At 50.3% G+C, this 16,297-nt stretch overlaps 1 protein-coding gene across 4 annotated transcripts in view; it reads right to left on the bottom strand.

Annotated features, from left to right (window-relative positions):
* The window catches only part of MTCL1 (microtubule crosslinking factor 1), a 112,474-nt gene that overhangs the window by 36,722 nt on the left and 59,455 nt on the right, over positions 1 to 16,297 (bottom strand). For all 4 annotated transcript variants that reach the window (XM_018039583.1, XM_018039582.1, XM_018039584.1 and 1 more), the window contains exons 4-6: positions 9,022 to 9,081; positions 2,959 to 4,134; positions 1,818 to 1,973 (exon numbers count right to left, since the gene is read on the bottom strand). In XM_018039583.1, the coding sequence (XP_017895072.1) occupies positions 1,818 to 1,973; positions 2,959 to 4,134; positions 9,022 to 9,081 (1,392 nt within the window). The remainder of the gene's footprint in view (positions 1 to 1,817; positions 1,974 to 2,958; positions 4,135 to 9,021; positions 9,082 to 16,297) is intronic.

Raw genomic sequence — 16,297 nt, 5'->3', positions numbered from 1 at the left:
CGTAAGGATTAGTCACCCGAGTGATCTGTGTTTGGAAATGCTCCCCAAGGAGATGGAGCGCCTGTTGGAATGTCCAGGCCTGGGGGGAGTGGTCAGTGGGGACCAGTCCCTGCTGAATAGGTAGCACTCCTCACGGAAGGGGCAGGGGTGGGGAGAGGACGGACCAGGCCCAAGGAGGCAGTTCCGACGTAGCTCTACCACCAGTCAGCTGGGGTGGGGGAGAATTTGCTGACACTGCCTCGTGCTTTCTTCCCACTTGTAGAATGAGGGGGTCTGTCTGGAGATCCCTTCTGAGCCGTATTGTTCGGTGACCCAAAGTCATGGCATAGCACTATCTAACTTGGCTACTCGCCCTTTTACGAAGGTTTATTTTCCCACGACACTGTTTCAGCTAAGCGTCTTCCTCTCTCTAGATTCTCTGTGGCTTCTGAAGCTGTGCAGAGCACATGTGCCTGGGAGAGTGGGGGGCAGACTTGTTGCTCCTGGGGAACCAGCAAGGCCTGGGGGTGCAGGGGAGGGAGTCCTCTGACTTCACCACAGTGAACTGGACACGCTTAGTAGATAGGACACCCCAGACGGTGTATAGAAGGAGGAGGGCACCGGGCCACCCAGCAAAAGGGCCCCTGGGGGCAGAGAAGACTGGCAATGTGGCCCGGCCTCTGGCCATGGGTTTTCGTGCCAAAGTAACCGGTGTGTAGGACAGGACGCAGACAGGGTTTTGGCCTTACACATGCTGTCATTTGATGTGGTCTGATTGGCTAGTTTTTGCCCATTTTTACTATATATTGACAGTTATAAAATCACACCAGAACAAACAGAAAATTGGTACCAGCTACTAGAGCTGTGACACCCCTTCCTGCCAGGCGGTCTTCAACAGCAAGACATACTCCTTCCGGCTCTTGATTACTATCTATATTTCATGTCGCCCAGCACCTAGCACTCGTAGGGGACTTTCTCACCTGACTCTGAGAAGTGAGCTTCTGTTTGCTTCCGAAAGCAAACACCCTGACCTTTCCTAATGCAGAACATGCGGCTATAACCCTGCAGCAACTTCCTCAACAGGTGGTACCAGAGCCAGACACCTGCCTCGGGGCCACCTACCTTCTGTCCTGGTGGAATTACCTACAGGGAGGAGCCTGCGCTGACGGGACAACTGTGACCTACAACAGGACCCCGCTCCTCCCCCTCGTTCCTGTCCCGGCTGCCACTCATCTGACCTCTCAGTTTGGACTGTGAGGTGCATGGGAGGGATATGTTTTTTTGCTTTTGATCTTATCTTACAATTTTAAACAAAATACAAAGGACAAGAGGGTGAGGTGGGGTGGGGGAGGTAGACAGGCAGCTGGAAAACTATGGGATGAGGAAAAGCAGTACTATCCACGGCGACTGTGAGATTTGTGGACATGGGTTGCTATGGCAACAGAGACTGCGGAAGAGCCCCCAGGTCAGAAGAGCATCCCCGGTTCTGTCCTACGTCTGGAGCACCATCCAGAAAGGAGCAGGTGGGGGTGGGGCAAGACACACAGGCAGGACACTCTTGGTTTTCAGTCCTCCTTTCCTCACTGCCTGACAAGCAGCCACACAGCCTCAAGAATCAGTCTCAGTCGCTTCACTTCGTTTCCAGGCCCTCTGCCATCAGCCTGTGTGAACCCCCAGTTCAGTTGTATGCCATGGATTCTGATTCAGTTAAGTACCCCCCTGATCCCACATGCCCCATATCCCTATCATATTCCCTAGGGGCCTTGGACCTAGTTGGGAACCGTCACACAAACACATAGCAAAGGAGGAGTGGGAAGGTGAAGGGGACCCCTGCTCACCTCGAGGCTGAAGCAGCTCTGGGCTCCAGGCCGGCAGCTCCCGGCATCCCCATCGGCTCGGCGGTGCAGCTCCCGTGCGGTGCGGAGATGGAGGTGACCCCGCTCCTCCCCTCGCTCCTGCCCCGGCTGCCACTCCATCTGATCTCTCAGTTTGGACTGTGAGGTGCATGGGAGGGATTTGGTTTTTTTGCTTTTGTTCTTGTCTCACAATTTTAAACAAAATACAAAGGACAAGAGGGTGAGGTGGGGTGGGGAAGGTAGACAGACAGCTGGAAATCTATGGGATGAGGAAAAGCATGACCAGAGAAACCAACGCAAACACAGCGGCATCAGAGAGAGGAGAGAACAGAGCCAGGAGGAGGAGCAGCAAAACGGCAGGCTGAGAGATCTGAAAGGCAAACAGAGAGACGGAGAATGCAACCCGCTGGTCACGAGGCGCATGCGATGGGGACGCGGGAGTGAGACTCGCCCGCAGTCAGGCATCGGGCATCGCACGCCACAGTCCAGGGCGGTGCACGGAGAGCCGTCCGGGCCACACCACTCGCCGCCCTCGGCTCCGGGGTGCTGTCAAAGCCATCCTTCTCTCCACCATGCTCCTTGCCTGCCCCACCTGTGTCGCAGAGGGAGCTGGTGGGCTGAACTGTCCCTGGGGCAGTGAACCCAGGCACGAATGCACCCGCTCCCAGGGAGTCTGCTAATTATCCTGACTTCGAAGAGCGCTTGCACTGCGCTTCAAACTCCTCTTTGCTTCTTCATCGAGATGGCTGGTCATTGAGGACGCCCAAAAAAGGAGAAGGGACAGAATGCGTCCATCCTTGGTGCTGCCAGTGGGTTAGCCTCGTGTCAAGAGGTAGGACCTCTTAGCCAAGAGCAGTGACGTGGTTAAAAATAAAAGGGAAAGGGGGAAAGAAACAAGGAAAGAAAAGAGAGCTAAACCAAACCAAACCAAAAAAAAAAAAAAAAAACAATAGAGAAACCCAACCAACAGAAAGGCTTTGGTTGAAACTTGAGGCTTTAGTACAATGCAGGTTTGCAATCATAACCAAGCAGCCGTGAGCAAGGTGAGCTGGAGCGCGGCCAGGCCAGCGAGAAGGAGGAGGAGCAGGACGGAGCAGGGAGGCAGAGCCAGGAGGCCCCTTACCTGCAGGTCCGGGCCCAGCTCCTTGCCCAGGTTCCCCACTGGGGAGTCCCGGGATACGGAGGTCACAGAGGACAGGAAGCTGGATGACTCGGTGAGCTGGGGCAGCGGGGACAGGCCCTCCCCCAGCCGCTCCACCTGCTCCAGAAAGGCCTGGAGCTCTTTCCTGAAGGCCTTCATCCTGGCGTTGAGGGTCCCCAGCAGCTGGGGCTCCTCCCTGGTGTCCTGGCCGCAGGCCTCGGGCGAGGCCTCTCCGGCCGGGAGCGCAGCCTCGGTGTCCGTGATGATGCGCTCCACCGTGCGCTCCAGCCGCTCTGCCTCGTGCCTGATGCTCGCCAGGCGCTCCGAATCCTCCCGCGCGCGCAACAGCTCCGCCGGGCACTCGCCGGCCTCCGACGGCCTCCCGCTGCCGAAGCCGGACGTCTTCTCGAAGGTCTCCTCCGAGTCACTCTCGCCGCCAATGGGGCCCTCCCGGCGGGGCTGCACGCGGCCGTCCTCGCCGTCGTCGCTCCTCCGGCCCGTGTCGCTGTCAGCATCGCTGTCCCGCGGGCTAGGGGCACGCGGGCCCGGCTGCAGCGTTAGCACCTCCCCGCTCAGCTCGCTTATCGGCAGCCGGACCGCCTGGAGCTCGTCCTGCAGGGGCGCCCCACCCCCAGCCAGCCAGCCTGGCTCCGGCCGCGGCTCGAACTTGAACTTGCTCAGCTCGTGGGTCAGCTGCCGGTTGTGATCCTCGATCTCGGAGATGGACCGCCGCAGCAGCTCCGCCTCCTCCTCCACAAACTGCAGGTGCCGGCGCAGCTCGGCCGAGGACTCCAGGGAGTCCCCCCCAAAGGGCGAGGTCGGCCCACCGGGCAGGGGTTCCCGGCCGCGCAGGTCTTCCATCTCAGCCTTGAGGCCCCGATTCTCCACCTCCAGCTCCACGATTTTCCGGCCCAAGATGCTGGCCTCTTCCTCCACCAGCCTCAGCCGCAGCTTCAGCTCGGCCTCGCGGGTGCTGGGCGGCCCGCCGGCCTCGCCCGTGGGCAGGGGGCTGTCGGCGTCCCCATAGAGGGCCCTGTACCTCTGCAGCTCCTGCTCCAGCCGGTCCTTCTCCCGCCCCAGCTTGGCCATCTTCCTGAGCATCAGCGAGCCCTCCTCCTTGGCAAACTGGAGCTGGCACCTCAGATCCGCGCTGTCATCCTGCCCGGAGAGAGAGCCCAGACCAGGGTTATTTGAAAGTATCACACCTTCCTGTTTTTGACAATTTTCCTCGCACCTCACCCCTCACACACACACACACACACACCACACACACGAAGCACCACTCTTCCCGTCAGTGCATGGGGTCCACCGAGAGGGGCCATGACAGACGAGGCGGGCCTGGTCCTTCATGGGGGCACCAAGGCCTGCTCGGTCACAGGAACAAAGGACAGCAAACAAGTAGTTTGGGCAAAGGTGCACATGAAAACCATCATCCAGGAGATGGAGAGGAGCAAGGAAATGAAGCCCAGCACCGCCAGCAATGTGGCGACTCACCCCGCCTCTCTGGGTCCATCCTGACCTGTGAGACACCCCAAGCCCCTAGCTTAGCCTGGGGCAGATGGACAGGCCTTTGTGCCAACTTCTACCTGTTGCCACTTACCTCCTCCCTCAACAGAGGGGCTGCCAGCACTTCATAGGTACTAATGGGATGGGGAGGCCAGGTGACCCCAAATCAGCCTGGCTTTCCACAAATCTGCTGAGAACCTAAGACAAGGCAACCCCCCCCCCCCATCGTCCTCCCCCAACTCATCCCAGGGATGACATGAAGATGACTCAAGATGATGGGCATGAGGGCTTCTGGATGCTAAGCTGCAGAGTAAGCACCCAGCTCTGGCGGTTAGTATGAGATGGATACTGTAAACTGAAGGCCCGAGTGACTCATACCCTCTCTCCATGCAAACTCGACTTCAGCACCTTTTAGTGGCTATGACAGCAGGATATTAATCCCAGAAACCCAAGGCAGGGTGTTAAGTGGTTTGAAATCTAAAAAGTAGGGCTCCTCGGGTAGCCAGAGGACTCTGGAGGGTCACGGGAGCAGGCTGTCTGCTAAAACCCTGCACTGCTCGACTGAGGTCCAGAGGCCCTTTCAGGACCAACTAGAGTGACCCTTGCCTTCCCCATGGGGTCTCCACACCCTGAAACTGCATCAATTCTGGATCTGGGCTCACGCTACGGCTTCATAAATGACAACTGGGCGGCTGGCAACAGTGACCAGTGTCATGACTCATTCCTCTGTGATTGGCTATCAAGTTCCAAAAGGTTGTCCTGGGAACCAAAACTTGGACAAAGTCTCCCTCCTTATTTGGTCGTCACATCCCATCACCAGGGGAGGAAGAATCATCAAACCAGCAAGTCAGCCCTGGGGTTGTGGGGGAGCTCTTCCAGCTGGTCACTTGTGCAGACGGGTCAGCAAGAGAACATGGTTCATTCTCCACTGGTTCCTGCTGCACACTCACCACTGGGCAGAAAGACCTCCCTGGGAGCTCCTACCTTGCCTCCTCCCACCACTAGACCTGAAGCCAACTTTCTGCTTTGTCTGAAACTCAATGAATTTGGGGGAAAGGAGCAAGTAACTTTTTTTCTTCCTCTCTGTATATCAGGAAAGTGATATATAAATGTCACTGGGAGGAGGGCACAGTCTTCATGATCTAGAACTTATCACATCAAGGGTCTGGTTTGGTTTTGGTTAGGCTGAACACCAAAGAATTGATGCTTTCGAAGTATGGTGCTGGAGAAGACTCTCGAGAGTCTCTTGGACTGCAGGGAGATCAAACCAATCAATCCTAAAGGAAATCAACTTTGAATATTCATTGGAAGGACTGATGCTGAAGCTGAAACTCCAATATTTTGGCTACCTAATGCGAAGGGCTGACTCGTTGGAAAAGACTCTGATGCTGGGAAAGATTGAAGGCAGGAGGGAAAGGGACCACATAGGATGAGATGGTTGGATGGCATCACTGACTTAATGGATATGAGTTTGAGCAAATTCCAGGAGATGGAAAAGGACAGGGAAGCCTGGTGTGCTGCAATCCATGGGGTCGCAAAGAGTCAGACACAATTTAGCAATTGAACAAAGGTGGACATAACGAGGGGTTCTGTGACAACCGGAAATAAAGCTGACAGCCCCACGCAATGAAGCAAGATAGGTTACCATCACTGCTGCGGTAATGATGCACATTTTACAGGGCCTACACAGAATACATGGGCCATAAAACACAGACTGAATTTAATCCTAACTTAACACTAAGGGGAAAAGCCTACTTATTTGTTATTCATTCATTCCTTCAGGAACTACTGAATACCTACTGGGTACCAGAAATTGGCATGTTAAACAACCCAGGTTCTTAGAACTTTTGAAAGCAGATCAAAAGCATCTTTTCAAATTTTTTGATATAGATTTATAAGAAATCTATGTGTCCAAATATAGAGAGGTCATTGTTGTCATAAGAAGGGGTTTGAATAAACTAAACAGGTGTCAGTGGAGATAGTGTCAGTACTTTGTAAATGAATCACTTCAGGGGTAACAAGCCCAGGAGAGAAAGATGTTTAGCCCCATCATGAACTTGGTAGCTAGTGTCTGTCCTGAGTCTAGAATCACCTACACCATCCTGTCTCCAACTTAAGCACAGAATTTCACTTCAGTGCTGGGGACAGCCGTGGAGACAGTGGAGGGGAATGTCACCTGTTCAAGGGGAATTCCACCTTCAGCCTGGCACTCAAGCCTGGGCAGAGCCCCAGGCGGGACCAGTGTCCTGACCCACCCTCCCTGGAGACTCACGACTGGTGAGCCCTTGAGATGGTGGTGGCTGAGGGCAGAGCCCCCTGCACAGTTTAGGACGCTTCTGTCTCAAACCAAGGTCAGGGCGTCTCAGGCTGTCTCTCCTGAGGGTTGTTCCCCAAAAGTTGAGCTGAGCTGTTGGAGGATGCACATGGAGTCTGGTGTTCCCCAGGGCTCTGTGCTCAGATAGAAGCACTTATCTGCACCCCTATATATGGTAGAAAACCCCAGCAAGCCCTCAAATCACCTTGACTTCTGGGAACCTTACACCGTCCCCCCATCCCCTGCCATTCCCCACAAGTCTGATTCTAAATCAGAACCATCCTCCTCCTCTGTCTCCTTGAACTTAAACCCAGGCCAGGTGAAAAAGCAGGATTCCACAACATACCCTCGTGAGCGTCTGATTCATAGACTACCTGAGGATTGACCAAATATCCAAAAAGGCTCCAGCTCCTTAAGGAAAGAAACTACCCCCACACCAGGAATTCTAACATATGATGAAAGCATGCTTTGTTTCTATGCAACACCCATGCACAGCCAGCCCTGCCACCAGGACTAACGCAGGTTTTGATTTAAAAAAAAAAAAAAAGGCCGTCTTTGAAACCGAGGGAGTGTGTGGTCAACTTCACTGCTCAGTGGGGGCAGCCAGAGCCGGCGTGCAGGGTAAAGGGAGGCTGAAGGGAGCCGGGCTCAGGCTGTTCTGGGGCAGGAGGCCAACTTCTTCTGATACGATGGGGGAATCACAGCCTCAGCTGTAGCAGTACCGGCTGGACACCCATCTTATCTGGTAACTGAAGACTTTCTAGAACTCTGCCAAGACTCCCCGGGAGGGGCAAGGCCGACCTCGAGCTCTGGTTTCAGGAGACGGTCTGACAGCTCCAGGAAGGAGCATGAAGCAGATCCAGTAGCCGGCCCACGTGACTCTTCGTGGTGCAGCAGAGAAGCCCAGCATGGCCCGCAGTGAGGGAAGACGCACACAGGACCACCACCACCGCCACCAGCGGAAAAGGCCTTGACAAGCAACAGAAATATAACGCTGTGGGTGTATATTGTCTGGCTTGCAAGTCTGTCTCTGGCCAGTACCCCAGCGCCGCTGACCGCTGCTCGCGCTCCTACCTTGCGCCGGGGCGGCAGTTTCCTCTGAGCTTTGGCTGTAGACCTGCAGTTCCCAAGGTGCTCGGCTCCTCCGTTCTGCCAGACAGAAACTCCCGGCTCAATGATCCCACTCTCAGGTCTCCCCCTCCTGCTCCCAGCCTCACTGACCCCCGGTGAGTGCATTGCACTTGTCACCCCACGATATGCAAAGATGACGCTTTTAAAGAACAGTTCTTCCCTGGTCAGAAGCCAGAAAGTTGAAACAGTCTTGAAGGCCAGGGGCCGAAGCGCTCAGCATCTTGGGACAACAGGCTTTCATGTCCCCATTATTAGCAGTTCCAAAGTGAGATTTGGGCAGCAGAGACGTGGAAGAAAACAGCTAAGCCTTGCCGTTTCTCTGGCTCACCAGGCCTGGCCCTCCATGAAAGCTGCTGTGGCGATGGAGGCTTCAGGGAGAGGAGAGAAGCAAGGGAATGGGGAGCGGGGATTCACAGAGGGGTGGGCACTGGGCCTCATAGTTTCCTGGACTCTCCATGGTGTCTCTCTCATCACTCCTTGCTCTGGGGCCTCCAGGGAGCAGACACCCCAAAGAGGCCTTGCTCTTTCTAACATCTAATACTAGTAGTGATTTAGAAAATAAAGAAATGCAGAGTGTTCAGAAAAGCTAAGAAGTTCTGAAGGACCCAATGCATTGTGCACAGAGAGGGCCCTACTCTGACCACCTTGCAGGGAACACCTTGCTTTCGATTAGGACAATTTAAGATACTATTCAGCTTGTGCATTTAAAAAAAAACTCCAACCCTCAAAACGATCCTTTCTGGACAACCCAACGTAATGGCAGCTGTGCTATCTGACTCTTTCACTGTGTGACTGACTTTGATGGCCAGAATGCCCGTCACCATCTGAGAACACAGCAGAGTCCCGAACGGCACCCAATTACGCTGCCCAGGAAGCTGGTCTGTTCCCCTCCTTGAGGAAACCACCAGCTGAGCAGTGAAAGAAACAAGAGGGAAGAACTCTAGGTTTGGGAAGACAACTTTCACCCCGTGGAGGCTCTGGGTGAATTCAGATGTTTGCACAGGTGATTCTTTGGCGATCTTCAAGGTGATGCTTACACTTTTCAAGAAAACTCAAAATGAGGAGACGTCGCATGAGAGTGAGATGCTGCTTACCTGGGTGAAGGCTTTCTTCTCTTTGTATGCTTCCCGGCTGCCTCTTCTCTTCAAAGAACTCTGAAACAGAGCCAGGTGACATTCTGTTACAAAGGGGGGGTCACATGCAGGAACCGGCTCAAGGTGGCAAGTCCCTTCGCCCCCGGGAGGGGACACACACACAATGGAAGGAGGCTCTTTTGTCACTGGAATCACAAAACAAACTAGAGCTTGGGAGGTGTTTGCCTCCTGAGAGGCTTCAAGTCCTGATTGTTGAACTTAGGGTTTTCCCTAGTCATTCAGTTTCATAAACAGGGAGGCCAGGATCATTGTGACTGAGGAGGGGGGACGGGAAGAGGGAGAGGGTAGGAAGCTTTGGAAAACACATATGTAATGTTCTGAGGGTGATTTCTCCTCTGAATTATGTCTTGTTTGGGCTAATATCAAAACTAATTGCTGGCCTCTCCTGGTGGTCCAGTGGTTAAGAATCTGCCTGCCAATGCAGGGGACATGGGTTCAATTCCTGGTCCAAGAAGATCGCATATGCCATGGGTCAACTAAGCCTGTGTGCCATGACTACTGAGCCTGTGCTCCAGAGCCTGTGCTCTGAAACCAGACAAGCCACAGTGATGAGAAGACCATGTGCCACAACCAGAGAGGAGCCCCCACTTACCGCAACTAGAGAAAGCCCTCAAGCAGCAATGAAGGCCCAGCAGTGCCAAAATAAATTCAATTTAAAAAATTAATTGCTGTTTCCTGGGCCCCTGTGGGTAAGCGGTGAGACAGAAAGTGGTCAGAAGGGAGAGATGGTAGTCCTGGTTTATGGAGAATCCAAGTCACAATATTCCCCATGAAGCCACTGCAATTCCTGATTAAAGCTCCCTCTTAGAGGTCTTAACAAGCTCATCATGTATTCATATGGGAAGTAGCTAGTTTTACACCCATCACAGAGCACCTTTGCCTGCTGTGGGATTGATACAAGCACATGTATCAATCAAAGGGCCATGGGGTGTCTGAGACGGAGGGGCAGGAAGCCAAGGCGGTTCCCCCTCCTCGGGCAAAGCAAGGAGACACAACCGCTGGAAGGAGAGCGAGGAGCTCGGAGGGGACGACAAAGGAGCTCAGAGGATGGACATTGTCACAGCACATTTCAGAAGAAAGCAGTTCGGAGAGTTCAGACCGGCAGCACTCGGACCTTAGGGAGCCTGTGGCAGAAAGGATTCATCTGCAGCTCCCCCTGAAAGAAAAGACCAACCCTCTCCTCCAGGGGAGCTCATGGTGTAGGGGGAGGGTGTGGCAGTGCCCTTTGGGCTGCAAGCCTCTGCCGCACCCCTCACTCCACCCGGCCTGGGGAGGAGGCTCTTCTGCAGGCTGCCTCCGTCATGTTGGATCTAAAGTTAATTCACTCAGTTCTGCATACATTTGGGTGTCTCTGTGTCATGTTAGATCATGCCGTGTATTGGATAAATCTCGGGGTTAAGAAACAACTAAAACTCCAGCTGCCCTGAGCCTCCTGGAGGCTGGTGGCCTGGTGAAAAGGTAACTGAGAGAAGAGATGAGAAGCTAAGAGTTGGTGTGGGTGTGGAGTGAGTGGGGAGCGGGGTAGAAGCTGGCCCCGGGACCCCAGCTGCAGTAGCTCCACTGACCTGCCTGGTTGGGGTGGGGAGTCTTCTCCCTTGTCCTGCCCTGAACACAACTGCCCAGTCCTGTGATCATTCCAGTGAACCAGGGAACAGGCAGGGGGCTGTGGGAACCCTGACACAGATCCTAGTCACAGTGGCAGCTACAGTGAGAAACACTGCAAGGATTGAAATTAACCAGCAACAAAGAAACTATAAAACTTTGGTTGGTGATGGACACAGATGAACGGTGGGTGTTGATTGATGGGAAAACCCTATGTTATAAATATGTCACATTTCTCCCAAATCATTTTATAAGACACTTTAACCAAATTCCTCTCTCTCTCCATATATATATGTATGTATAGTGTACCATCATCATTGCACTCACTTGTGTCTGACTCTTTGGGGCCCCACAGACTGTAGCTCACTAGGCTCCTCTGTCTGTGGGATAGTGTAACATACACACACATAAAAGAATTTACATGTGTGACAATATACATACATATATATACACACATACAAAAACACAAGTATTTTTTTTGTATTTGTAAGGGAGATGAGGATGAAGGACTTAAAAAGATTCAAAAATTCAGCTAAAACAGAGATAGGCAAACTAACGGCGTCAGGACCAATCAATCCACAGCCTATTCTGTGACTAAGTTTTACTGGAGCACAGCCTCATCTATGGATTAGGAAGAAAAAAAACCAAAACAGATCCACACTATGTATTTTTTAAAATTTCAGATGAATTAAAAATCTAGATGTAGAAGACACACACACAAAATCCCAGAAAGAAAGAGGTGAACTTCTATTTGTTTTGGGGGCATGGACTTTATAAACACAAGAAATGAAAGCTGAAACATCCAAGGAAAGATGAGTGGGTTTGTAAGATTAAAATTTTTTATATTATCAAAATAAAACACTTAATAGTATTAAAAAGCAAATGATAAAATGGGGAAAAAAGGATTTTTTAACACAAGACAGACAAAAGAACAATATTTGGCAAGCAGTAGGGAAAGGAAAACCATCTTAATAAGAAAATAAACAAACGGCCAATCAACATGATGACTAGTAATTAAAGCAACAAGGTATAGTTTCTCACTTAAGAGATTTATGAACTAAAAGAAGTATGATGCCCAGGTTAGCAAGTATCCCCAGACCAGCCCCCCACACCGATCAACATGAGCGGACTTCCAGTGGGCAGTGCAGCCTGACCAGTGCGTATATCGTGACCCAAGAATCCCACCTCTGCAATGTCCCCTAAAGAGAAACACTGATCCTTGTGTGAAGATTTATGAATGAACCAAGAACGCTCATCACAGTATCTCTCATAATAGTAAATGAACACTGTGCAGGTTATTAAAATGATGTTTCTGAAGAATACTTAAAGATTCAGGAAATATACTAAGAGGAAAATGCAGATTACAAATAGCATGTATTTTGTGACTTCAACTTATATCTAATAAATTATAAGTATGCATATGTATTTCATGCGTATGTGATAACAGTCAACTACAAAAAGGTTTATCAAAATGTGAACAGTGATCCCCTTTGGATAATAGAATTACAAGTGATTCTAATTTTTCATGTGGCTTTTCAAAGTCTCCAAATTTATCATCAGCGAATACTGTTTCCTTTGCAATTAAAAAAACAGGAAATGAAATTCTGTCCACTAAAGAGGTCAGAGGAAAGAGACCATCACTGAATCACTGGTGTCTGTGTGGGATGACAGTGGCTTCACCAGAAGTTATCAGCCAGGTTTGGGGTCTCTTTCCACAAAGTGATGCTGCTTTTATTAGTTTGGTCCTTGAGGTATAACTGGTACACATATGGTTGGTGAAAGAGATCAGGAAGCCCTCTGAGAGTTAGGGGGACTGGCCAGGCACCCCACAGCACTGCAAGCATGTGCTAAGCTGTCATGAGTCCCAGACTAGGGTGCAGGTCCCTCTACACACACATCTCGAGCCTTGCCCAGGCAGGGCTCCATGCTCTGGGGGTGGGGACCCAGGGTGCAGGAGGAGGGGTATGAGCATCATGGCCAGCTCACCCTTCCGGATGACTCAGATCCAGTGGAGAGTCTTTCAACAAACAATAAGGAAAGAGGTGAATGCCGACTGTCAAATGAACAGAACCCAGAAGGGTGACTCCCCTGTGATTCAGTCTATTCTTCCTTTTTAGTCTGGCCAACTGCCATCAGATCAACTCTAAAATTCCTATTGAGAAGAAAAAAAAAAATTGAGGTTGGATCCGAATTGAATCCATCTATGGATGATGCATTTGCTGAGTATTCAGTCAGTTCAGTTCAGTTGCTCAGCCATGTCCGACTTTTTGCGACCCCATGGATGGCATCACACCAGGCTTCTCTGTCCATCACCAATTTCTTGAGCTTGCTCAAAATCATGTCCAGTGAGTCGGTGATGCCATTCTACCATCTTATCCTCTGTCATCCCCTTCTCCTCCTGCCTTCAATCTTTCCCAGCATCAGGGTCTTTTCCAATGAGTCAGCTCTTCGCATCAGGTGCCGAAGTATTGGAGCTTCACCATCAGCCCTTCCAGTGAATATTCAGCATTGATTTCCTTTATGATTGACTGGTTTGATTTCCTTGCTGTCCAAGAGACTCTCAAGAGTCTTCTCCAACACCACAGTTCAAAGGCATCAATTTTTCGGCCCTTAGCTTTCCTTATGGTCCAACTCTCACATTCATACATAACTACTAGAAAAATCACAGCTTTGACTAGACAGACCTTTGTTGGCAAAGTAATGTCTCTGCTTTTTAATATGCTGTCTAGGTTTGCCATAGCTTTTCTTCCAAGGAGCAAGCGTCTTTTAATTTCATGGCTGCAGTCACCATCTGCAACGATTTTGGAGCCCAAGAAAATAAAGTCTGTCACTGTGTCCACTGTCTCCCTATCTATTTGCCATGAAGTGATGGGATCAGATGCCATGATCTGTTTTCTGAATATTGAGTTTTACGCCAGTTTTTTTACTTGCTAAGTATTGGATATGATTAAATAAACATGAAGTCAGGCAATTATTCGGACTTGTGTGTCAATTCTTAACATTTTAAGTAAGCCAGTTTCTTTCCAGTGATTTCAGAAAAACTAACAAGCTCTCAATCGCAACAACATTTCAGATACAGACTTTGGGCTTAAAATTTATATTGCAAATAAAAGGCAGCAAATGAAATTTAGGATGCTGTAGATTATGAGTCAGCATGGGAGAGAGTATGGATGGAGGCAGAGGAGTCTCAAAATTCTTACAGATTCTTGCTGTGTGCTTAGTCGCTCAGTTGTGTCTGACTCTTTCCAACCCCATGGACTGTCACCTAACAGGCTCCTCTGTCCATGGGGATTCTCTAGGCAAGAATACTGGAGTATTCTTGGAGGCTGCCATCCCCTCCTCCAAAGGATCTTCCCAGCCCAGGGATCTAACCCAGGTCTAACCCAAGAATACTGGAGTGGATAGCCTATCCCTTCTTCAGGGGATCTTCCCGACGCAGGAATTGAACTGGGGTCTCCTGCATTGCAGGTGGATTCTTTACCAGCTGAGCTATGAGAGAAGCCCATACAAATTATTATTATTTTGCACGTTGTTTGGATTTTGAGTGCTGATTTGCAGCACACAGCTGTACCATCAGAACAAGAAAATGAAGGTGCCTGGGCCTTCTTCCTTTTAGGAGGACGTTATTAACACCCTTTTACCTGTATTACCATTCTCACCATGTAATGTATGAGACATGAAGGATGGGAATTACCAGCTTCTCCTTCAGGCAGAAGCACCAGGTCCCAGCTAGGAGACACCTCCTTCCCTTTCATTCTCTCCTTTAATCCCTAAACATCTCCCAGTGAGACTGGTCCTTCACTCTGAAGTCAGCAGTACCACAGATACGCTGCCGGGCCCATCACAAGAAAAACTCCCTGGGATCTGGTGGGAAACCCGGCAAGGCCACCTTTCTTCTCGCCTACTTGGGAGGACAGTGACAATATTAACAACCACCATTTACTGGATGTTTACTCGTGCCAGGCAGGATGCTAAACTTTCTTGTCACATGTAACCTACTGTATTTCTCACGGGAGCCCTGAGAAACACAATGTATATATATGACACATTCTTACCATTGGTTAACAGACAAGAAAACACCGAAGTCAGGTCATGTTTCAAGGTTCCGCAAACTCAGAGGTGGGGCACCCCCTTGACCCTCACTCTAAGCCCTCAGACCCCAATCTCCCCATTTGGGCTGGTTTTCTTTTTGTTTTCTTGAAGTTTCTGACCTCAAATTGCTGGGGTCATTATCTGAAGAGCTCTCTCCTTCCTTTAGCAAAAGAGCACAAAAGACTTTTACAGGAACGGTGGCAAGCGGCTCAGCTCACGAGGCACCTCAAGGCAGGGAAATATTTCTTGGCGCTCTGATGCCTTCTGAAGGATCTGAGACTGCAGAAGGCAAAAGTCCTTATTTGGAAAAGACAGAAAACCATTATCAGAGGACAAAATACCACAAAGGAAATGAGGAGAAGAGCAGGGAAGTTATATTGGGACACTTTGGCGGAAGAAAGGTACTGCCATGGAAGTCAGAGCTGCCTGGGAATCCAGACAGCCAGGCATGGAGTGGGAAGCCAGGGGGCAGCTGTCCAGCCCCACACCGCACTGTCCAGGGCCCGAGGCCTGCCCTGGATGGACAGGGACTGCCAGCACACCCAGGCTAGCAGACGCCACTTTCTCCTGCGAGAAGAAAGAACATGAAGATGAAAACAACAGGTCACTGTACAGGCAAATCTGGGGACTTGGACACACCCGTGCTCTGTAACAGGGCTGGTGGATTCATTTTAAACCTTAGAGACACATGTCTGCAGGCCTAGTAATCAGAAAATTGCTGGTTAAAACATGTCCCAGTACTGTGCTCTCAGTTGGACATCACAAAATGAACTAAGGAGGTCAAACTGCAGGTTATTAATAAGCAGAAAGAAACATGGAAAATCATGATCACTGCAAGCCCAAAATGACGACTGCAGCAAAAAGTGTCTGTTTCCCAAACTGTATAAATCCTGCCTCTCAAAGTGCGCATACACCCACAGGCACTCAGTCACACCACCAAGCATCATATGAAATACTCCACTGGAACCCACATTTCAGAAGCTTCTATTGACTCACTTAGCAGGTAATCAATAGGGCCACTGGGCATTCATGAAAGCTGAAAATCTGTAGAAATGCATGCCATTTGCTGGTCAGAACTGAAGATAAAGTTTGTGTCTTTAAAAAAACATACTCTGTTCCTGGCTCCCACTGGTCTACTAGGAAGAAAAATATCCATCCATCCTTTAAGAGAAGCAAATTATTTCCTATTCTGATGAAATAATACAAAAGAGTTGGCTTCCCAGGTGCTGCAGTGGTAAAGAATCCGCCTGCCAGTGCAGGAGATGCAAGAGACATGGGTTGGATCCCTGGGTTGGAAAGATCCCCTGGAGTGGGAAATGGCAACCCACTTCAGCATTCTTGCCATGGAAAATCCCATGGACACAACTGAATGACTGAACACACCCACACACAATACAGAAGACTTAGAAGTACTTTGAAAAACAAACCGAAAAGATAAATGATCTATTTAACTGTTGCCCCCTTTTCAGAGAACATTCACTTTTTTTTTTTTTAGGTGCATGTAACGTGAGAAAATACTTAG

The sequence above is a fragment of the Capra hircus genome, chromosome 24, assembly GCF_001704415.2.
Source record: "Capra hircus breed San Clemente chromosome 24, ASM170441v1, whole genome shotgun sequence".
Classification (NCBI taxonomy): domain Eukaryota; kingdom Metazoa; phylum Chordata; class Mammalia; order Artiodactyla; family Bovidae; genus Capra; species Capra hircus.
This window is presented reverse-complemented; position numbering and strand designations above follow the sequence as displayed.